The sequence below is a fragment of the Lampris incognitus genome, chromosome 6 (genome assembly GCF_029633865.1).
Source record: "Lampris incognitus isolate fLamInc1 chromosome 6, fLamInc1.hap2, whole genome shotgun sequence".
Taxonomy (NCBI): Eukaryota; Metazoa; Chordata; class Actinopteri; order Lampriformes; family Lampridae; genus Lampris; species Lampris incognitus.
In genome coordinates, this window is record NC_079216.1 from 9,138,344 (window position 1) to 9,162,205 (window position 23,862).

At 44.7% G+C, this 23,862-nt stretch overlaps 1 protein-coding gene across 2 annotated transcripts; it reads left to right on the forward strand.

Moving 5' to 3' along the window:
- The first annotated feature begins 8,986 nt into the window (after positions 1-8,986).
- On the forward strand, positions 8,987-20,260 carry cnot4a (CCR4-NOT transcription complex, subunit 4a). 2 transcript variants are annotated; one of them, XM_056281726.1, is made up of 13 exons: positions 8,987-9,189; positions 10,717-10,950; positions 12,437-12,634; positions 13,899-13,985; positions 14,148-14,249; positions 14,582-14,707; positions 14,936-15,060; positions 15,183-15,392; positions 15,613-15,670; positions 15,815-16,070; positions 16,486-16,977; positions 17,253-17,486; positions 18,243-20,260. In XM_056281726.1, the coding sequence occupies exons 2-13, from the start codon at positions 10,777-10,779 to the stop codon at positions 18,569-18,571; spliced, it is 2,391 nt and encodes a 796-aa protein (XP_056137701.1). In that variant the 5' UTR covers positions 8,987-9,189; positions 10,717-10,776; the 3' UTR covers positions 18,572-20,260. The 2 variants fall into 2 exon arrangements, with proteins under 2 accessions (XP_056137701.1, XP_056137702.1); XM_056281727.1 differs by lacking the exon at positions 14,148-14,249.
- Positions 20,261-23,862: the final 3,602 nt, after the last annotated feature.

Genomic DNA, 23,862 nt, shown 5'->3' on the forward strand with positions numbered 1-23,862 from the left:
GTTGTATCCTTTCCCCTGCTGTCTCCTGAAGTCTACCACCATTTCTTTGGTCTTGCTGACGTTCAGGGTCAGATTGTTGGACTGGCACCACTGTGCCAGGTCATCTACTTGGTTCAGATAGGCCTGTTCATTGTTGTTAGAAATCAAGCCTATTACCACTGTGTCGTCTGCAAATTTGATGACTGCAAAGCCACAGACAGTCCCTTTGGAACGGTCCATGGCTTTGCAGTCATGTGTGTAGATGTTCTACAGCAGAGGGCTCAGCACACAACCCTGAGGAGCACCTGTGTTGAGGATCAATGTTCCAGAGGTTAGGCCGTCCGCCCTAACTACCTGGGGCCGGTCAGTGAGAAAGCTGTACACCTAATTGCACAACGGGGTGTTGATTCCTAACGACCTCATCTTCATGACCAGATTGAGGGAGACTATAGTATTAAACGCTGAACTGTAGTCAATGAACAACATACGTACGTAGTTCCCTCTCCCCCCATCCAGGTGGGTTAAGGTGGTGTGCAAGAGGTTGGAGATGGCATCGTCTCTGCACCTGTTGTTTTTACAGGCAAACTGGAGGGGGTTGAACGAGCTGGGCAGGGATGAGCACATGAAATCTTTCACCAACCCCCCAAAGCACTTCATCACTACTGACTTCAGGGCCACTGGTCGGTAGTTATTCAGGCATGATGGACTGTTGCGCTTTGGCACAGGGACAATAATGGACTGTTTGAAGCATGAGGGGACGACGGCTTGGGCCACGGATGTGTCAAAAGATGTATGTAAACACTGGAGCTAGCTGGTTAGCGCAGGATTTTAAGATCCGGCCAGGGATCTCGTCAGGCCCTGCAGCTTTCTTGCCATTTACCTCCCTAAGGACCCTCCTCACATCGCTCTCAGTGACGGTGAATGGGGGTTCCCCACTGTCTACTGTGGCCATTTCGCTGTTGTTGGTGCCGTTCGCCTCGTAGCGTGCGTAAAACATGTTCAGGGAGGGATCCACACATATAGCCGAGTAAGGCTTGTTTTTAAAATCCATAATTATCTGTAGTCCATTCCACAAGCGAGTGGAATCACCTTCATTAAAGTCGGCTTCCGCTTTGTCCTTATAGCGCTGCTTAGCCTCTTTGACTGTCTTCCGCAGGCCGTAAGACGCTGCTCTGTAATCAGTCATGTCACCAGAAATCAGCCCTGCATTGTAGGCGGTGGTGCCAGCTGTGAACGCCGATCGAACTGTTCTATCGACCCATGGTTTCTGGTTCGGGAAGATCTTAAATTTGACAGTCGGAATGATGGCATTTGTTAGCATAGAGCTGTAAGTCACTGCTACTTCCGTAAACTCACTGACGTTAGCCGAGGTCGTGCGGAACATCTCTTAATCCGCGTTCTCAAAATCATCCTGCAACATGGCTTCCGATTAGTCTGCCCAGCGCGTCACCTCTTTCGTCACTGGGGATTCCTTTATGATTTTTAAAAAAATATATTTTGGTAGGAGAAGGATAGCGGCATGGTCTGACTTGCAGGAAGATGGCTTTATAGCTCTCCCTAAACTGCATGTAGCGGTGATCCAGTGTATTTCTTCCTCTCTTGGGGAAGTGAATATGTTGCTTAAATTCTGGCAGCCCCCGGATACCGTTGCTGTTGTTTGTTTATCACCTCCTGCAGCTCGGATATGGCAATGTCAGTGTTGGCTTGTGGTGGAATATAGGCCGCTGTGATGGTATAATGAACCGCACATGATGGTTAGATGCTCCAGGTGGGGAGAGCAGGACCGAGAGAGACCTGTAACGTTTCTTGGGTCACACCACTTGTTGTTTGTCACGAAGCAGACTCTTCCACCTTTGGATTTGCCGGACTCCTCTGTTCTACCCATACGGACAGTGGAGAGGTGTTAAGCCGGTGTAACTGCGTGGTCCAGTACAGTGGGCGGTCAACCAGGATTCAGTGAAACACAGGATGTTACAGTCTCTAATGTTGGAATTGTATCCTCGCTCTGATGTCATGCAGCTTATTCTCCAACGATTGGAACATTTGCGAGTAGGATGCCCGGCAAGGGTGGGCGGTTTGCCTGACTCCTCAGCCTGTTTCTGACCCCAGCTCATTTCCCTCGATGTTTTTTGGGCCTTCTCCTGGTCCCAGTGTAATCTTTCAAAAGTAAACAATCTTCATTACTGTGGCTGACGCTTCGGAGAATCTCCGCTGGTAACCCTGTTGCAGTCCCAGGAAACCGATTTCTAATCTTTAAAAGCGTATCGCGATCATATGCGATCATATTAAAGATAAATTCGGTGAAAAGTTAAAAAGGAAGAAGTAAAAAATAAGACCGTCTAGACGTAGCAACCCTGGTTGGGTCTGGTCTCACCCGCGCAACCCTGCTCAGCTGGACTTGTTATTCAGCCTTTGACCAATAGGTGTGCTTATGGTCTGGTCGGATTTGACATGCCAGCTTGACTGGAATCTCAAAATAATTAAGGTGTGGTTTAATGGCTGGGGTGGGCGTGGTGAGTGTGTGGGAGGCGTGGGGAGGGGGCGGTGGCTATGAGCTTCAGTGCCCAGGGGCCCCTGGGGGTATTAATCCAGCCTTGGTTATGCTGCTTTTCTAAAACCTCGTCCTTGTTTATTCTATCCTTCTTGAGCGTACCAAACGTCGCCATTGCTAATAGATGCAGCCTGTACGTTGAGATTTACCTTGATTGATGTTATAGTGTAGAAATTGTGCATATTTATTCCTGCGCTACATTTGGCCCTTAGTATTGCACATGTGTGTTATTCCTTCAACTTTTGGTTGACTTGACGGATAATTGAGTGTGTGTGTCTGTGTGTGTGTGTGTGTGTGTGTGTGTGTGTGTGTGTGTGTGTGTGTGTGTGTGCCTGTGTGAATTTGTGTGTGCGCAAGTGCGTGTATGTGTATTTGTGTGTGCATACATGTGTGTTTGTGTGTATATGTGTGTGTTTGTGTGAGGATGTGTATGGCTCAATAATGAAATGAATTGGAGTTCAAAAACCCTCCAGCTGGTTTATATGCATCAGCAGATTTGTTTTTCTGCTCCTAAGAAAACCTCTTGACTCCTTCTCTAGCAAGATTCTGGCCAAACTGAACATGCATACAAACACACACACACACACACACACACACACACACACACACACACACACAGAGTTTCAGCTTTTTATAATACATTTACAGCTTTTTATACTATGGGATTTGATGTGTTTTTCTTATTTGCACAAATGAACTATGTGGATCCCTGAAGCGATTATGGCAGGTGGTCTTGCTTTCTCTTGTTCTCTCTGAAACAACCTCCCCCTTCTGCACATTAGGTTTCTTGTTTTGTTTTGATCAACCAGTTCCTGGTGCTGTATTTCCACAAGTTACCTATCCTGTAGTTTATCGTTGATGTTATGAAAGGATTTTCTCTTCATTTAAACATGCCATGACCCTGCTACTTTAGGTGTTATTTTTATGTTAATGCTCAAGGGACAAGTTACTCTGCTAAGAAGTTGATGGGGGACAAAAAACTTGAAAGGCTCACCTCACCTGGTTATTACATAAACGTTCTTGCAGGTGGACATATGCACACACATGCGTCTTTTTTAAATATAAAAGCATGTTTCTGAAACTTTGTGAAAATTTACTTTTTACAGAATATACTGTGGCGAACGTAGAAGCAACGACAAAGGTAACTTTACAGCCCCTTTATTGAACTCACACAGAAACAAGAACTTACCGAAATGTGACACAATACATGGGGCTCATCAACTCGAACAACAAAGTTGTTCAGGGTTTCAGTTACAAGGTTACACAACACAACAGAATGCCAACTGCCATTACACCACAACAAATAGTAATCACATAAATACATAAAACCACATAAAACACTTACAAAACATTTAATAACAACTGACAATCTGCACGCAGTGCCTGATGGGTAAAACAGGACAATTCGGCTCTTAAGCACGACGTCACGACGCGACGTCACGTGTGGGCGGAGTTATACTTCCGGTGCCTTGGGGAATCTCACTGCATTATTTTCCACTCAAAACAATATGTCTGAACCCGTAAATATATTTACATTAACGTCTTTTTTTAAAGACGAACCTCTCAGGGTGAAAAAGGGTCTCAATGCTTTCAATTCAGATAGAGTTGTGAACGTAAATGTTTCAGGGGGCATTATAAAAGGCAAGGTACAGGCTTCCATGAAACAAAGTTTATCAGGTTGAGGTGAGTGAGCTAACAGGGTTAGCTAGCGTTAGCTTGGTAATGTTGGGTATTCTGGCTTCTGATGTTATATCCCACGTTTACTGGCGATTCATAAGCCTTGGATAAAGACTGCCAGTGCTTTATTTTGTCGGTAGATAATTGTTTTCCGACGTTTGACTTGTTAAAATAACTCTGACGTTCTTGGATCCAAGGCTAGCTTTTCATGTGTCTAGCTCCAGAATGGCTATGATCGTACATACTGTAACGCTGTAAAGGTTTAATGAATTTAAAATACATATTAGGAATTAATGAAATATAGACTTACATGTAAGATCACAGCCATTTTAGGGCTACCATGTGTGCTACGATCTGTTTCTTATTAACGTTATAGGCCACGTTGGATACAGGTCAGCTGGGCACCAGGAAATCTCTGGGCACCTTGATGTAAAATGTTCCATTTTGTCCAAAATGTTTGGAAACATGTAATATTAGAAGAATGGTCTTAACCACATGAACCCCAGCATTCATTTAGTCATCCTAGCTCTCGGGATTCATGGGGTCACTCAAACCTCTCCACCACGTTAAGGTGATGGTTCGAGGAGAGCATAACATAATAACATAAAACACAAGACACTTAGTTAGAGCCCTGAAGGACTCTGTCCAACCATATGGGTTGGATAAGTGGTTAAGTAATGTAAAGCATAAATGATGTGAACATGCACGGTACATCATTATCATTTAAATATGCAAATTTGCATATTTAAATGTTGTATTCATCATATGGTGATCCTCTTCTTTATGTTGACAGTAGTTTTTGCACTATGCATTTTGTTACCAATGTTGATGTTTTGCACTTTATACTTTTTACAGTGACATTAGTTTTTGCACTATGCATTTTGTTACAAATGTGTTTTGATTAAAAAAATCAAGCAGTGTTCTTAATTCAGTATTACTTTATTAAAAGTATAAATATATGAATCTGATTCTGCTTACATTTATTCAAGTCATTTCATGCTATTTCCCGAAGAATTGGTGTTTGTAGGTTGGTAAGACACACGCACACTTTCAGTATTTTGTTTATGTTTTTAGTGAACTGATATGGGATATTGTGAAGCCTTTATCTGCCATCACCATGTCTCCTGGGCGTAGATGATTGAGAACTCCAGAATCTAATGTAATAGCCTTGTCTGAGGCACTTCCACCATAATAGTCACTGACAAATGTTATCACTCCATTAGGAGCCACACCTATTAAGGCTTTGTGTGTTGTGTGGTCCGTTTTTTGTACTGGCTCCATAAATGATTCTGTTTGTCAAGCCTCTCTGTCCTGGAGACTGCTAACTCTGTGCAATCGAGCACAATCCTACAGTTAGGAAACGGACGGAAACACTCTGGCAACGATGCCTGGTTCTTCTCTATGGAGGGGATGTTCTCAAGCATACCAACATATAAAATGTCATACAGGGCACTGACAATGGTGATAAAAATGTTGGTAACTGTGGCTGTACTGCAATTAAACCTGGTTGCAAGGTCTTCATGACCAGAATTAAGTTTGAGCTTCATCAAAGTCAGTAGCAACTGATCGACTAGTGGCATAGACTGGACTGTCCAATTCGAATGATATTGTAGCTCAAACTTAGATAAGAGTGCTTCCAAAACCAGGACGGTAGCAACATCTGGTAAGCCAGTGAAATATTTTACTTTGCCACGATTGGAAGATATTTGGCTGAAGGAAAAGGTCTGTTTTTGTTTCTCCAATTCTCTTTTCAATTTTTCATTCTCTCTTCTCAACATGTCAACCTCTATCTCTAGCAGCGCAACACTGTTAAAAGGGTTGTCTGAAGTACGAGGGGTGTCTGCGGTTGGGTTGTCTGAAGTACTAGGGGTGTCTGCGGTTGGGTTGTCTGAAGTACCAGGGGTGTCTGCGGTTGGGTTGTCTGAAGTATTAGGGGTGTCTGCGGTTGGGTTGTCTGAAGTACTAGGGGTGTCTGCGGTTGGGTTGTCTGAAGTACTAGGGGTCTCTGCGGTTGGCTTGTCTGAAGTACTAGGGGGCTCTGCGGTTGCAATGTCAGAATTTTGTAAGTCAAGTTCATTTGTCCCTTCTTCACCACTGGGAGGGAGTGGTACTGTTTTTCTCTTCTTGTGTGGAAGGCTGAGGTGGCCTGGGAAAGTCTTCCCCTCGTTCCAAGCAAAACGTGATGGGCCAGCAGCTTTGCCATTTGGAAAATGCCAACTGCACACCCTTGAGCAGGGGCTTGGTGTAAAGCCATCACGCCTGTAAAAAAAAAAAAGAATGAGAGATTTAGAAATGATTGGCAATGAAAACTTGAAGCTGCATTGTAACTTATCGTCTGCCCTGGATTTGAACAATTAAAGTGGCATTCTTTAACTTTTTTCGATAAAAAATAAAGTTGATTTTGGTCAAGATTTACCACTATCTTTCACTGAAGGAGGTAACACTGTACTAATTCAGCCTATTTCCCATTCATGAAATCTTCAGCATCTGCTACAATGCCCATTTTTGTGTCTGTGTCTGGTTAGACACAGTCACAAACATGGGCATTGTAACAGATGGTGAAGGATTTGTGAATGGGAAATAGGCTAAATCAGTCCTCTGTTACCTCCTTCAGTGAAAGATAGTGGTAAATTGTGACCAAAATCAACTTTATTTTTTATCAAAAAAAGTTAAAGAATGCCACTTTAACCATCAATTATTTAAAACACAATTTCTATTGTGTTAACATACTCTACTGTAAAGATTGTATAATGATATTATACAAACAGTCTACCATACAGATTGGGCAAGTTATATTGTATTCACATACTATACAATACAGATTTTTTTTTGGGGGGGGGGCAAATATTATAGCCTTTTCATAGCCTTCTCATAAAGGAAAGGTTACATAGTAAGGCTTTAGAATTAGATGTCAGTCTCCCTACAGAAACATTATTTTTTGTAGATATGAAGTTTCATTGTTTGATTTATATGGGAAAAGTCAGAAGTGAAACTACTGTAACAAAACAGGCAGAAACAGCACATTCACCTGGACTATCTAACGTTATGTACCCCTGCTTATTCATGCATTTACTCCAAGTCTCTTTAATGATAATCCCCTTGAGATGCATCATCTCGTTTTAGATAATCATGGGATAACAATGCATAGAATAATGCAGTTTTCCGAGTGTGTAGCTGACATAATGCTTGCTTACAGTAACTGTATGTCTTCACAGACAGGGTTGTAGTAGTAACAACATAAGTGGCTAACCGATGCTTGTTTACCCTCCACTACACTCTGATTAAAGCCTTATTGAGCAGAAAAACATATGGAAAAGCACATATATTGATCCTCGCTTGTTGAATTAGCTAAAAATCTAAATACCTGTCTAGTATGTAACGTGGATTTCGGTAACAAGAGGGTAGCTACCGGTAGTAGCTAGTCTGCAGTGCAGGGTAGCTAGTCTGCACTTAGCACAAAAGTCGGCGCCAAACTTCGATTTTCAATGCATTTCTTCAATAGCAACTTACCGTATTAACTGCAGCCACCTCTTCTTATCTTTGTCTTTCGGAGGAAAGCGATAGAAAGACAGTTTGGTCTCAGTTTTACTCTCTGATCGATTTAAACAAAGGGGGACACAGCAGTGAGGCATATTGTCAACAAGTCGATGGAGCCGGAAGCAAATTCGCGCGCGCGCGCCTACGCAACAGGGACGTGCCTACGTCATAGCTTAAGACGCGAATTGGCACAATTCTGACGTGGTAGCAACTTCGCTACATTGGTGTCAGAAGTGGGATGGAGCGACCGTAAGGCCATCGGAAGCGCATGCGCCCTGAGGTGTGAAGTAGCGGAAATGACCCTTTAGTCGAGCGGTTAGCGATGCCTCCTGCGGTGCGGGCGATACGGGTTCGCGTCCCGGCCCCGGCACTTCGTGTGGTTGCGTTGTGCCCCGAATTCGCTACAATACTTCATCAGAATCATGTTTATTGGCAATGTAGCTTTGCACACACATGGGATTTGACTCCGGTTTCGCGTCTCTAAAGGATATAGGCTTTATAGGTAATTATATGTGAGAAATCGATTTTTACAGTAGTCACAATGTGATCTCTCTGTCTCTCTCTCCCTCTATTTTATTTTTTTGCTGCTTTCTTTCATGGTCAGTAATATCGCCCGTATATAGCCCATCCTTGTGTATATATTTGAAGATTGTTGTGTTGTTATTCCATGTTAAGCACACTGACAGAGCCACGAAACAAGAGTCAAATTCCGTGTATGTGCAAACTTACATGGCCAATAAACATGATTCTGATTTGGATATATTTGCAGAATATTTCCTGTGTTAGGTGGTTTCTAATAACAGACCAGGTAAATTTTTCATCAGTTCATATCCTCCCCCCTCCCTCCCCGGCTATACACTTCTGCATCGATCAGCCTAGACACGAGTGAGAAAGGCAAAACCTATTTTGATCACAAATCAATTGATTTTTGGTGGTGGGGGTATATCATAGATGTGCTTCAGTGATGGCTGCTTAATGTTATTGAGTGACGTCACTTTGGGCAGTTTGCAAAAGAAATGGTTGGAGGCACTACAGCAGACCGTCGAGGTAGGTGGGTGGGGGGGGGGACACAAATCTACGCCCGCGTTGTACTTTTAATAAATGATCTGTCGCCAAGAAATTAACCCCCCGGTGGAACAACAACTCCCATAAAGCAGCGTCTTCTGCGCAGCCTCAGTTGCGGTTGAATGCTTGCCCCGTTCGCTCCGCCCTATTTTAATGCTAACTAAGATGGTGGTTTGAGCGTAAACGGTCTCCTCAATACCAAGACGAGAAAGGGGTAAACGTCCCCGTAAGCCCTTTTAATCGCAGCCGAGCAACAAACCCAAGACTATCTCGCGTATCTATTTATAGTAATTTTGACGGTTCAGACACATTGGCTCGCAGTCGCCGCCCAGTTTGGTGTGACTCCCTTGGAGTGGAATCCTTCGCTAAATACGGACAGGGTGAGTACCGCTAGCCAAAAATGCTAACGTGTTTAAGTGATAACCAAGTTGCTAACTCGTTTAGCTGGCGTCCAGTCCCCCCCGTCATAAATAAACAGGGGCCGTCGGTTTAACTGTTCACCCGCTGACACGTTTAAAGTGTTTGACGTCTTTATACCAACACCCTCCCCCCTTTACGTTGTAAAGCGAAGGGATGCCAGTGATATCCGCTGCGGTACGTCCAGTAACGAGAGCGCTAACTTGCCCCGTTACCGAGTTGCCCATTAGCCTGCGTGGGCCGCGCCATTAGCTCGGCTTGTTGTGGCTAGCTTACGGCGCTAACGCTAACGCTAGCGCTCGAACCCAACTGTCACCCAGTATGTGCAGCCAAGGCGGCTGTCACGCCGAAATTCGGCGTCGCGCCGGTGTAGTAAAACAAAAATTCCCGATTCATGTGATTGCTTTTCGGCGTTAATTGACGTGCAGTTATTTCTCGACGCTTGACCGGCTTCCTCCCCCCCCCCCCCCACTCCGTCTCACGGCTAACTTGTACCTAGCCCAGCCGGCTAACATCTGTCGTAATGTGCCGTCCAAAAAAACCCACAGCGGCTAACGGCTAACGTTACCGACTTGGCTAACTGGCTGTTTGGCTTCAGTCAGCTGACATTTGGCAGTGTGGTAGCGTTAGGAGACACAAGGCTCTCGTCTTGTTCAAATGTTAGCGGTGTCTGTTCATAGTCCGTAGTATCAGCGTACCCATGTGTGACTGTATGGACACATAAATGTCAATATGCAAGCCGGTGTGCCTGTGTTTTATTGTACAGACTGTGACAACAAATTTCCTCAAGCAGGACGATCGAGTGTGTACTTATCTACCCATCTATCGATTTGTCTATCGATCTACCTGCCTAACGGATTGGATATGTATGCAATCGGTGCAGTTCATAATCACTGTTGGACTGGATGTGTTCAGTGTTTCATTGTTGGCTTGTTAACCCGTGCCGTCACTGAGTTTGCTTTGTGAGGAATCTGCGACAGAGATTGCCGTGCAGAACTCAAGACGGTCGTTTGGCAAGTACCTGCCACTCGCAAATATGTCTGTGAATCAACGTGGCTAGCGTCTGTTATTTATGCCAGCTCATCCCCAAGTAACCTTGAGGATGACGTCACTTTAAGGATTGTTAAATTTTGCACAATTGACCGTTGCATCTTTATGACGGGTAAGTCTTGGTGCCCATGCCTTTTCCAAGTCCGTGACACTGTTTATCCCGATTCCCCCACCCCACAATTGGAACAGGATAAACACTAGACTGGTCATTTGTATTTGTATCATATGTATTAATGTTTGTGTTTGTTGCTTTTAACAGTTTAATCCAAATTTGTGACCTCGGTGAATTAAATGTAGACTGGGGAGCGTCACTGTTTCACTACGTATTAAAATATAATGGAAGTGGTAAGATTAAATTAAATGAAAGTGGAGTCGATTGTAATATGCCTACACTGGAGTTGTCATGCTTAGTGCCAGTTTTCTTATGCATGTGTTCTCAGCCTGGCTCTCTGTGACCAGCTTCGACACCACCCACCCGCCCCTTCTCACCGTGCCATAGGATGTCCCACAGCCCTGAGATGAAGGACGACCCCATGGAGTGCCCACTGTGCATGGAACCGCTTGAGATTGACGACGTCAACTTTTTCCCCTGCACATGCGGCTACCAGATCTGCCGCTTCTGCTGGCACCGCATCCGCACAGATGAGAATGGCCTCTGCCCCGCCTGCAGAAAGGTGAGGGACATTGTCCAATGTGACAACAGGAAAACCGTAGAGGTTATTTAAGAGTAATGAAACACTTAAGTCACATAGGTCAGAAAATTAGTGTTGCACTGGCCTTTTCAGGTTGAAACTTTAAATTGAGTTGCTCTGCTGGCCACACCCCAATCATGATGTACTAATCAGGATTTTCCACAAGTGTTAACGAAAAAAAAACACTTTATTATTTTATTAAGATTTGGGGTATGGCCAGCAATGCATCCTTGTTAAAAGTTTCGACGTGAAAAGTCCAGTGCAACACTAGTCTGCCAGTGTGTACGTACTATTTGAGTTAAAGGGAAAATTCTGCCTTAATGGCAGCAGAGGGAATCAGAGTTAGAATAAGAGTTATTGGCCACATAAGTTTGTACACACATGGAATTTGACTCTGGTTTCGTGGCTCTCAGTGTACTTACCAGAATAACACGACAGTCTTCAGATATATACACAAGGATTGACTACATACAGGTAAAATAAGAGGCAATTAAGTACAATGGTGCAGAGAATATTTCAGAGATGCTGAAGTAAATGTTATCAGGTTAGGGGTGTCCGGGTAGTGGAGCAGTCTATTCCGTTGCCTACCAACAAGGGGCTGTTCGGTTCGAATCCCCATGTTACCTCCGGGTTGACTGGGCATCCCTACAGACACAATTGGCTATGTCTGCGGATGGGAAGCTGGATTGTGGGTATGTGTCCTGGTCACTGCACTAGCGCCTCTTCTGGTCGGTCAGTGCGCCTGTTCAGGAGGGAGGGGGAACTGGGGGGAATAGCGTGATCCTCCCACGCGCTACGTCCCCCTGGCGAAACTCCTCACTGTCATGTAAAAAGAAGCGGCTGGCGGCTCCACATGTATCGGAGGAGGCGCGGTAGTCTGCAGCCCTCCCCGGATCAGCAGAGGGGGTTGAGCAGTGACCGGGACGGCTCAGAAGAGTACCAGGGTAATTAACCGGATACAAATGGGGAGAAAAAGGTGAAAAATAAAAAAACTTAAAAAGGGTGAAGATGAGCATGATGATGATGATTCATCCAAATGAACACAGTAACCTGAGTGTGAAGCTAAATAATGTGAACCAGCTGCCACTGGCTTTATAGGTTCATACATCTCGTCTATAGTCACTGGTTTTTGATATGTAAAATGTTAACGTAATCCGCTCTTGTGCTTGGTGGTAGCTGTAAAATGCTACACGATGCTGAAATATCAAGAATTCTGTGATGTACACCTGAAAATCCCTTTGAAAAAATGAAATAGAATCATCATTTAATGTTTTTACAATTTTGAAGAACTTGTTTGTTAATGTTTTTTCATTTCTAACCAATGACCCATGTAATTTCTGCAATTCAAAATGCACTGTCATTTGTTTTGATTTTTATACTTTCAACCATGTTTTCATAAGACAACTCACTTTTTTTGGATAATGACTTTGCGATCAAACCGCTGTTAACATTCTCCCTGCGTGCACAGCCGTACCCCGAGGATCCAGCAGTGTACAAGCCCCTGTCACAGGAGGAGATCCAGAGGATAAAGAATGAGAAGAAGCAGAAGCAGAATGAGAAGAAGCAAAAGGTGACAGAGAACCGCAAGCACCTGGCCAGCGTCCGGGTGGTTCAGAGAAACCTGGTGTTTGTGGTGGGGCTCTCGCAACGGCTTGCTGACCCTGAGGTAACAACGCTGAATGTTTTTTTTTTTTTTTTTTTTCCAAGTTCAAATTAATGATAAATGGATTGCATTTATATAAGGGATGCATGATACTGGATTTATGCTGATCTGATATGCCAATATTTTCCAACTCAATTAGCCGATGCCGATATATGCACATTTTTTTTCCCACCTAATTGCAGAGAATATCAAGTCTCTCCTGTAGTGGAATTAACATTATTATGCCTACTCTTATTGTGATGGCCCACTGGCAGATGCAGACATAAAATAGAATTTAGAAATGTACACATTGACAGGGCAAATTCGTAGTAATGATCAGGATGACGGCTCTTAAGATGGGCAGTTAAATGTTTAGTGTTGAAGGAATGTGATTTGGCTCCTCCTCGCATTACCAACGCTGAGCAATCATTGCAAATAGCAACTTTGCTATCCATTTCGGACACTTCGGAAAAAAAATCTTCACACTGCAAACATACTCGTTGTATTCTCTTTCATGCTCAACGCAGGCAACGTGACGATGTCATTTTTGGCGTGCACTAGGGGCACTGTCGAGCGTTTAGTCAACGGTTCGCATCCTGTGCACATAAACTGTCATCTTAATGGCCTGTCATATCAGCTGAAATGTTCATTTCGGGCTGATGACGATATTTCATACCGATGATGTGCCGATATCATCGTGCATCCCTAATTTATCTCAAGCTTTTCTAGCTGCAGCAGCTGCTCAGAGTGCTTTACAATCAATGAATGCCTCACATTCACCCAAGCACACATAGACCAATGGTGGTGTCAACCATGCAAGGTAACAACCAGCACATTGGAGACCGTTGGGCGTCTTGCTAGGGTACACCTCAGCAATTGCCAGGAGGAGCCGCAGATCGAACTGGCAACTCTCCAGTTACCGGACGACCTGCTCTACCTCCGAGCCGCTGTCGCCCCAAATTGAGTGATTGCATCTCCTCTTTTGCTGTTTCTTTATGTGTCAGTGGCAAGCTCAAAATGCAAGTTGTCTGATGTATCGTAGGCTTACTTGGTGTCTGAAGATGCTGTGAAGATTAAGAGACTTCAGCTCTTTGGAAATTTTTGATAAATGAGGGGAAATGTTTATATGCATGTTTGTAAGTCTTGTCAATGCTATCCCTTGACTGGAGGTTCTCTGCAGTGTAATGTACAAAACTTTGAATTAGTGTTGTACAGAAAAAGGTATCTAGTGCATCTAAACTTATTATAAACATGTTTTGTTGTTGTTTTTTCTGCATTTTCCCTACAGGTCCTTAAAAGGCCAGAGTACTTTGGAAAGTTTGGGAAAATACATAAAGTGGTAATCAACAACAGCACATCTTACGCAGGTTCACAGGTGAGAAGTTGGATCAACCTCACAGGATACTCTATCCTCTTGAGTCTGTATAAAAAGGACTGACATTCAGTAAGGATTCCATAACATCAGAACTAATTAACAGCCAGCTGTTGAGTCCAAGTGATGTGCGTGTGTGTTTACTATGGCTGTCTGGTTCTGCAGGGGCCCAGTGCCAGCGCTTATGTCACTTACATACGGTCTGAGGATGCCCTCAGAGCAATACAGTGTGTGAACAATGTGGTGGTTGATGGTAGAACTCTGAAGGTGAGAATTAACCCATCATGATGAAGGATGGAGAATTTTTATGATTTCTTTCATTTTTGTTCATTTTAGATATGTCTTTGTTTTTACAATCTGTATCAAAAACTCTGTTCCCCCTCCCACCTATTTTCTCTATTCTTGTTGCTTGTCAGAGAAAAGATATATCTTGAACAAATAGTAACGAAAGTGGTGAACATAAGTTAAATGTTTTTTTTATACTGTAAATGAATGTTTACTTTGAGAAGAAACTAAGTAAAACCTAATCAATTCTCATGGGAAAATTTGGATATCACTTTTTTTTTTCTTTTTTTCTTTTTTACTTTTCTGCATTACAGGCTTCTTTAGGCACTACAAAATACTGCAGTTACTTCCTCAAAAGTATGCAGTGTCCCAAACCAGATTGTATGTATCTACATGAGTTGGGAGATGAGGCGGCTAGTTTTACTAAAGAGGAAATGCAGGTAATTTTAAGTGTTGCTCATGCTAAGTGGTAACGGTTCTTCCTTCTCTTTCAAAAAGCAGCTTCAAACTTCAGAAACAATATCCACATAATGGCAATTCAGCTCACTATTTCACCAGCTTCTCAAAAGCTGCTGGGGGGGAAATGGTGCCATATCTTAGAATTGTGTGCGTGTGAATAACTTCTCTAATAACATGACACTGTTTTACGGTGTATCGTTTGGTTTTAGGCCGGAAAACACCAAGAGTACGAACAGAAACTCCTCCAAGACCTTTATAAAATGAACCCAAGCTTTCTACAACCTCCAACATGTGGAACAGACAAGTCAAAGAGTAAAACCAACTCCACACAAAGGCAAAGCCTTTTTTTTTTTACTACCTTTGTCATTTCTCCCATTACTTTAAATTCATAGTTGAATTGTAATTAGATAAAGCTTGAACTGTTCTATATTTTTATTTTTCCTTGTTGTGTAACAGAGCCAACAACGGCAACAGTAAAGATGGGTGGCCTACACTGTCAGGGCATAACAAATTGGCCAATGGGCTTTCAGAGGACCGCAAATCCCCTCCGCTGCTAGACTGCTATCTAGACCAGGAAGTACTGACTTCAGACGGACTGGAAACAGAGCTGGGGTCTGGACAGGGTACCACCCTGTCCCCCTTCTCCTCCAACTGTGACAGTAACAGGTAAAAAATACACGTCAGATCTGTGCAATTTGGCCAAATTGTCAAGATGTATTTTGTTTTTGAACATTTGATACAGGAAAGTTGTTTAGTTTGTTTATCTTCAATGTGGTGTGAATCCCAGCCCATATAGAGACGGGTCTGATCTACACCAACGTATGTTCTCATTCTCTTCTTTTTCATGATCTCACATTGATGCTAGGTTGTCATTTTGTCCCTCCAGTCCCAACGACAAACCTCCAGAATCTATCAGTATGGTGAACGGAGAGACCTTACAACAGGTAAAAATTTTTTAAAAAAAAAAGATGGATAGAAAAAAACAAAACCCAACCTCTTCTTTCGAATATAAGTAACATTTGAAGGGGAGTCTGATTTGGGCATTCTCTCATGTCTCTCTCTCTCCTGTGTCTCTCTTTCCCATCCAGATACCCAACAGTGACTCCCCCTCCCCTCCCCCGGGCCTAACCAAGCCCAGCCTAGTGGTGCCCATCAGCGTGTCAGACCTCACAGCCCGCTCGCCCTTTGAAGGCGCAGCAGCTGAGTCCCAGTCGCTCTTCTCAGACAACAGCAATTTCAGACACCCCAACCCCCTCCCTGCCGGCCTGCCTCCCTTCCCAAGTTCCCCGCGCAGTGGCTCCGACTGGCCTATGACCCCCGAACCACAGAGCCTGTTCACATCAGGTGGGTGGACTCGGATGGCAATGCCTGCTCGTGCTGTTGGCATATCTCGCCACTCTTTTATGTTTTAAATTGTGCAATTGTTTGTGCTCGGCAAACTGTGCAGTGGACCACTCACTACCAAGTGACAAAAGGGTTTTTGTTTTTCTTTGTGTAGTAGTCTCTAAACAGGCTAGATGATGACACTATTTCAGGGACACAGGAATAGTTGTCACTTCAATTTCCAGGATGTTGTTGTTGCCCTGAGCTTGGCAATTATCACTATTAACAACTTGTAATTGTAGTCTATGGTTATAAGCTCATTCTAGACGAATATGGCGCTTTAGGGATTTCTTACAAAAGTGTTGTCAGTTTGTGCTAGATAACAATGTTTTGAGATTGAAATGTAACTTGCGGTTTTCCCTCCTACCCTTCCCAGACACAATACCAGTGTCCTCATCCACAGACTGGCAGGCAGCCTTTGGCTTCGGCTCGTCCTCCAAACAGCAAGATGACGACCTGGGCTTTGACCCCTTCGATGTCACTCGCAAGGCCCTGGCTGACCTAATCGAGAAGGAGCTCTCTGTCCAGGATCAGAGCCCGCGGTCCCCAGGGCCACTCTCCCATGGGCACCACCACAGCGCCAGCCTGCCCCCCTCGAACCCCAACAACCCTCACAACTTCCCTGGTGGCCCGCCACGCCTCTCCCAGCTCCACCACAGAGCCGTCTACAGCTCCTTCAGCTTCCCCGGCAGTCAGAACAGCCAGGCCAGTCAGCAGCCGGCAGCCAGGCATCCCTGGATGGGCCTCCCCACACGCAATAATGTCACACACTTGAACCACTCGGCTGGCGCTGCCTCACACAGTAATTTCCTAGACCTGAACCTGCCCCCTCAGCACAACACAGGACTGGGAGGGATCCCCATATCAGGTACTGGCATCCCATGTCGCTCGTGTCAACGTCCTGTATTCTGTTGAATTAATACATGCTAAAGCACTAATCAAATGAACAGGGTTTTAAGTGTCAAAATGTGTGTCATGCCAGAAGAAGCCCCTGGTGTTGTTTTTGGTCACTTTAATTGACCTTGCAGTGGGGAAATCAAATGGTGCAGTTCTCTGCCTGGCCACAAGCTGGCGGCCAAATCAACTAAGAAACTGATCTATACCTGTCATCCTCTTTTCTTGTTCCTTCTCTTGTTTTTGCAGAAAACAGCAGCTCTATAGAAGGTTTAAATGTGAAAGAGTGGCAGGATGGCCTCAGAGCTCTTCTGCCCAACATCAACATCAACTTCGGGGGCCTTCCGAATTCCTCCTCCTCCTCTTCCTCCTCATCCTCCAGCAGTGTTAACCACATTGGTGGGCCAGCCGGGCCGGCAGGAATCTCGCACAGCCTCAGCTGGGACGGTACGGCCAGCTGGATGGACCCTGCCATCATCACAGGTGGGCCGCTGACACTCGCCATGTGAAGTTTGTCTGTGCCCTTCTGAAACAGTCAGTCCATTAAAACTTTATTTAGTTAACAAAAAATATAATTGTGCGTTGCATCAGAACAGTGTGTGTATGTATGCATGAATAAATGTAACATGTATTTAGCAGCACTCATCAAATCAGTGGCATTGTCAAGATGTTAATTAGTTTGTTACGGCAGTTTGCTCACAGCAATTTGCATGTGAAACCAATAGTTTCAGTCATTATGCCACTGTATTGTTTATAAGGGTAGGGATACCTGCAGTCAGTTGAGACTGAAGAGGTCATTTAGATGAGTGATGAAACGTTTCTCTCAATAAACGTGTCCAGATCAACTGATTAAACTTGCAGTGAGTTAGTTGGTTAGTTTCTTCCGGATGGTAATTCTTATCCACAGTCATTAGGTGTGACACACACCACACCAGATAGAAAGACAACACACTTAGACACTGCATAGTGCTCAAATGTAGAAAACACACAGGTGTGCATCGCTACACCCACCTTATGAACCCCACAGGATTCAGAAACCAATACATTCTCGGTCAATAAATAAACTGTCTTTCATAAAAACTTCTTACATAAGCATCAACATAAAACACTGGCAACATCATAGGGCAGTAAATACAGACAAGTCACGAGTGGATCACATGTTTTACTTCAACTTTGTTACCATCAGTCACCCAGGTTTCCATTCCTGATGTGTCTTCACTCCATCCAATCCTCCTGCAGGTATCCCTGCTACGGCAGGAAGCAGTTTAGACTGTCTCCAGGACGACAACCCACCACACTGGCTCAAGTCCCTGCAGGCGCTCACAGAGATGGACGGCCCGGCCAGCTCAGCGGTGCCCACCCCCCAGCCCCTACACAGCGGCCTCCTTGACGGCCACCTGCCCCTCCACCACAGAGCTGCCGCTGGCTGGGCTCCGTACCTGCCCCCTCCCACTGCTAACCCCGCCAGTCAGTTCCACTCACCTCCCCCGGGCTTCCAGACAGCCTTCAGACCCCCGGGCCAGCCCGCCACAGAGCTGCTACAGAGTGCCTCTGTGGACCGCCACTGAACACAGACTACGAGCAGGCACCTGGCCATTCTCCAACACCTCCGCCGCCACCTCATTACCCCACTCACCTTACATCGACATCCCCTCCCATCCCCTGTTGCGATACACGACCAATCTGCAGATTATAAAAATTATTAACAAAATAACAAACATGCTTTGTTCTTTCCTCTCTCTCTCTCTCTCTCTCTCTCTCTCTCTCTCTCTCTCTCCCCCTTTCTTTCTCTCTATCTCTCATTTTTGTCAACTCGGAAGGCCTGTTTGTTTTCCTTTGTCGCACTTGAGTGATCGGTATCCTTTGTCTGCTACCACCACCACTCCTTAGACCCCCTGCCTAGATGTGGGCCTGACGCTGAAATGTTTTGGGATTATGTAGCCAGCTGTCGTGAAGAGCAACAGTGCAGTATAGCAAACAGTGTGCCCAGGGCCGTCACAAAGCGTTAACTCTATTAAAGAGATGAAACAGGCTGAAAGAGAGGTCTTTTTTAGGAAACTAATGATTAAGCATGAACAACACATATGTTTGAAAGTTGAAGTCGCGATTACTTTTGAGGAATGAAGCAAGCTGTGAATCTGGTCTAAAAGCTTTGCCCCAAAGACCCTCATCCTCCCCACTGAGACTGGAGACTGAAACGGTTAAACGCTCACAGCACCAATCCCTGGTGGTTAAGAGAAGGGTGAAGTCAGAGAAAAAGAGAGGGAGAGAAGAAACAAAAGTTAGCCCATAGCTTTTTAAAAATTATGTTCAGGATCAGTTAGTTGGCGTATATGGATGAGTGAGGGGGAGTTGGGGGCACAGGCTATGCATGGGCTCCCTGTTAGGCAGGGACACAAGTGGCTCGACTGAAGGGCCACTTGGCCCACGTTTCCCTCCAGTGGAGGGCTCCCCATGGGGGGGGCGGGGGCGTCCTATTGGAGGGGAGATTTTGCTGAACCTCTGTATCAGAGGATGGAGCACTGCCTAACGGAGGGAAGCCAGGGCTTTGGGAGATAGCGGCACACGTCCCGATCACTAGGGTTGGGACTGATACTTACAGTGCCACTGTGTGGCACCTACAGTAGCTAGCCCTAACTGGGATCGTCACCAGTAGATGGGGAAATGACTTGACTGATGAGGACGTGACAGATATACTGGAGCCAATAGGGTTAGCAGGTCCCTCCCCCTTGTTTAACCCAGAAAGGTTTAAACGAGGCCTTAAATCCAACATGAGAGAAAGGAGCTGGAGTGATTGGAAAATAGATAAAGCATTATGATCGCTAGGGGAAAAAAATAAGCACCTAATGGAGAAAAACATTGAGATAACATTTGTAATTGTGGAAACAGTGAGTGTGTGTCTCAGAAGGTGCTGCCGCACAATACAAAGTACTGTCGTAGCAAGGTGCTCTCAGCCTCTGGGCCGTGAGACTGGCCTGTCCTACCGCAGCCTTTTCTTTATGAAGTCTTAACCCTGATCCGTGTTCTCTCTTGCTGTCTCTCTCTTTCTCTTTCTCTCTACCCCAGCTGACCTCCTCTTCCTATTAAACAGTATTCACAAGATGAATGAACTCATCCAGGAGAAAACGACACAAAGTAAAACAATGGGTTATAACATGATCTTGAGGAAAACAAAATTGAGGCGCTTAAAAAGGAAAATGAACTGTTCTCTGCAGGTCTGGAAAAAACCTTAAATAAAACTGAAAGCTCATCGCTGGTATCGTCTCCGTTTCTCTTTTTTCTCTGACGTATCCATTCGGAGCTGTAATGAGTATTTGTAGTGTTGAGTACATGTGAAATTACACAAACCTCAGTTTCAGAATATTTGACATTTGACAGGGCTGCTAAAGGTCACCTTTTTTTTAATCTCAGTGCAGTTTGTCATCTGGAGTTTCTCCACTAGGGGGCAGATAGCTGCCGTCACTGCAGCTCCCCGGCTAACACGTCTTCAACACAAGGTTACAGAGAATAACACCTGCCAGCTGCAGTTTTTCAAAAGGATTAGCTCTGCAGCTTGAGTCCCAAGACATTTTTGACCTTGAACCGCTGTTTCCTCGATTTTACTTGTGGCTAAGAGCGATGGCACCACGACCATGTAGCATATTTTAATCCCATATGATTTTATACATCTATCATTATACACACATATCTATCTAGCTATGGCATGTGACTGAGCTGGTGTGTGCTTTCTTTGGTTCAGCTATGCTGGAGAGGACTAACTTCAATTTTTTAACCACACAAATGATGGCAATGTATGCCCAGCCTCACTAATGATCTATTTTAGGGTTAGGGTTAGCAAATGAAAGTAGTCAATGAGGGGTCCTTATCTATAGAAATATGGGGGCATGCGTGTACTGATGCTTGCAGCTCTGCACTTTGTTCCAGGTCATTGCAGGAGCGTGTACACCTGCAACCAGAGCCGGCGTCCTCTATGACTATACACACAAGACAGGAGTGGAGTCGATAGGTGGTTGCAGCACTACTCTAGCCTTGATTTTCGTTCGTCCAATCTGAATGACTCCCTCATAAATATTGATTGGTTTTTGAACGGGGCGAATCAGGCGACTTGTACCACCTCAAGTAGACCTGTGCCATTTAGACACTGTTTTGTGTGTCTACAGTGTCCTCGTCCTGTTTTGAGTGTAAATACATACACCGATGAGCTAAAACATTAAAACCACCTGAGGCCACTGCCATCGGGGAACGCCATTACCGTAAAGGGGTGTACCTGGTCTGCAACAATGTGTAGGTAGGTGGTATGTGTCAAAGTAACATCCACACGAATGCCAGGATCCAAGGATCCAAGAGCATCACACTGCCTCTGCCGGCTTGCCTTCTTCCCATAGTGCATCCTGGTGCCGCCTCTTCCCCAGGCAAACGATGCACACGCACCCGGCTGTCCACATGGTGTAGAAGAAAGCGTGATTCATCAGACCAGGACACCTTCTTCCATTGCGCCACGGTCCAGTTCTGATGCTCACATGACCATTGTAGATGCTTTGGGTGGTGGACAGGGGTCATCGTGGACACTCTGACCAGTCTGCAGCTACACAGCCTCATACGCAGCAAGTTGTGATGCACGGTGTGTTCTGACACCTGTCTATCATAGCCAGCATTCACTTTTTCAGCAATTTGAGCTGCAGTAGTTCTGTGGATTCGGACCAGACGGGCTAGCCTTCACCCTCCATGCACATCAATGAGCCTTGGTCACCCATGACCCCTATCGCCGGTTCACCGGCTGTCGTTCCTTGGACTGCTTTTGGTAGGTATTGACCACTGCATACCGGGGAACACCCTGCAAGACTTCCTGTTTTGGAGATGTTCTGACCCAGTCATCTAGCCATCACTATTTGGTCCTGTTGACAAAGCCACTCAGAACCTTACGCTTGCCCATTTTTCCTGCTTCCAACACATCAGCTCCAAGAACTGACTGGTCACTTGCTGCCTAATATAGTATCCCAACCCTTGATTGTAACGAGATAATCAATGTTATTCACTTACCTGTCAGCGGTTCATATATATATATATATATATACAGTGCTGCTTGAAAGTTTGTGAACCCTCCAGACAGGGTCACTGTTTTTGTAAAAAACATTAAAATAAGCTTATTACACATACATCCAAATCCCAATTTGGAAAGCACGCCTTCCAAATAATGGACACACACACAAAAAGCGATATATTTTCATTATTTAATTCAACAAAGGTGGTTTATTTCACAAAAACGAAAAATTTAACATGTGCTAAAGTATGTGAACCCTTGTATTAGTAGCTTGTGGCTCCTCCTTTTGCAGCCATCACTTCAACCAAACGTCTTCTGTAACCACTAACCAGTCTCTCACATCTGCTTATGGGGCTTTTTGCCCACTCCTCCTTGCAGAACTCAGCCAGTTGAGAGAGGTTGGAGGGACATCTGGTATGTACCAACTTCTTCAGGTCTCGCCACAACATTCCAATTGGATTAAGGTCCGGACTTTGACTGGGCCAATCCAGAGTACGAATCCTCTTTCTCTGAAGCCATTCCTTTGTAGTTTTGCTGGAATGCTTTGGGTCATTGTCTTGTTGCATAATCCATTTTCGTCCCAGCTTCAACTCCCTGACTGATGGCAGGAGATTCTGGTCAAGAATTTGTTGATATGCCGGAGAATTCATGGTTCCTTGGATAATATGGAGTCGTCCAGGTCCAGAAGCAGAAAAGCAGCCCCAGACCTTCACATTTCCACCACCATGCTTCACTGTTGGGAGGAGGTTCTTTTCTTCATATGCAGTGTTGGCTTTTCTCCAAACATGTTGGTTTTGATTGTGACCAAATAATTCTATTTTGGACTCGTCTGTCCAGAGAATGGACTTCCAGAAGGCCTCTGGTTTGTCCAAGTGCTCTCTGGCAAAGTTGAAATGGGCAGCTTTGTTCTTTTTTGAGAGCAGAGGCTTCCTTCCAGCAACCCTCCCATGAATGTCATGGCTATTCAATTTCCGTCTGATTGTAGACGCATGCACATTTGTCCCAGATGCTATCAGAGAGGTCTGCAACTCTCTAGAGGTGATGTGTGGGTTGGCCTTTACCTGATTTATTATTTTTCTGGTGCTTCTGGGTGATAGTTTTGATGGGCGTCCACTTCTAGGCAGAGTTGCTGTCATGTTGAAGGCCCTCCATTTGTAAATTATTTGTCTTACAGTGGATGGATGGAGCTGGAATCTTTTGGAGATGGTCTTATATCCCTCCCCAGACTGATGGGCTGTCACTACCCTCTTCTTCATGTCCTCGGATATCTCCTTTGCTCTCGGCATTGTTGATCTGTATGGGACCACAGTGGTTTGGTTGGTTTCCTCTCTCTTTTAATTAGTGCAGGCCGAAACCCTTTCCCAAGGATGTCTCATTTCATTGGTCTGCTTAAATGATTAATTAAGCACCCAAATGTGTTTCACCTAAGTCTGTTGCCTGCTTGACTTAACCAATGCAGCTGGGGGTTCACTTACTTTTGCACATACCCTAATTCCATGTTTCATGTAGTTTTTGGGCTACTTAAACAAGTCCCACTAAACAAGTAGATGCAATTGATAAACATATATCTGACATTTCATACATAAAAACTGGTGATGATAAAATAAGAAAATCATGGTAAAACAACAGAAAAATCTAAACTGCTCAAGGGGTTCACATACTTTCAAGCAGCACTGTATATATATATATATATATCTCCATCCATTGTTCAAGCCGCTTATCCCGCTCTCAGGGTCGCAGGGATGCTGGAGCCTGTCCCAGCAGTCATTGGGTGGCAGACGGGGAGACACCCTGGACAGGTCGCCAGGCCATCACAGG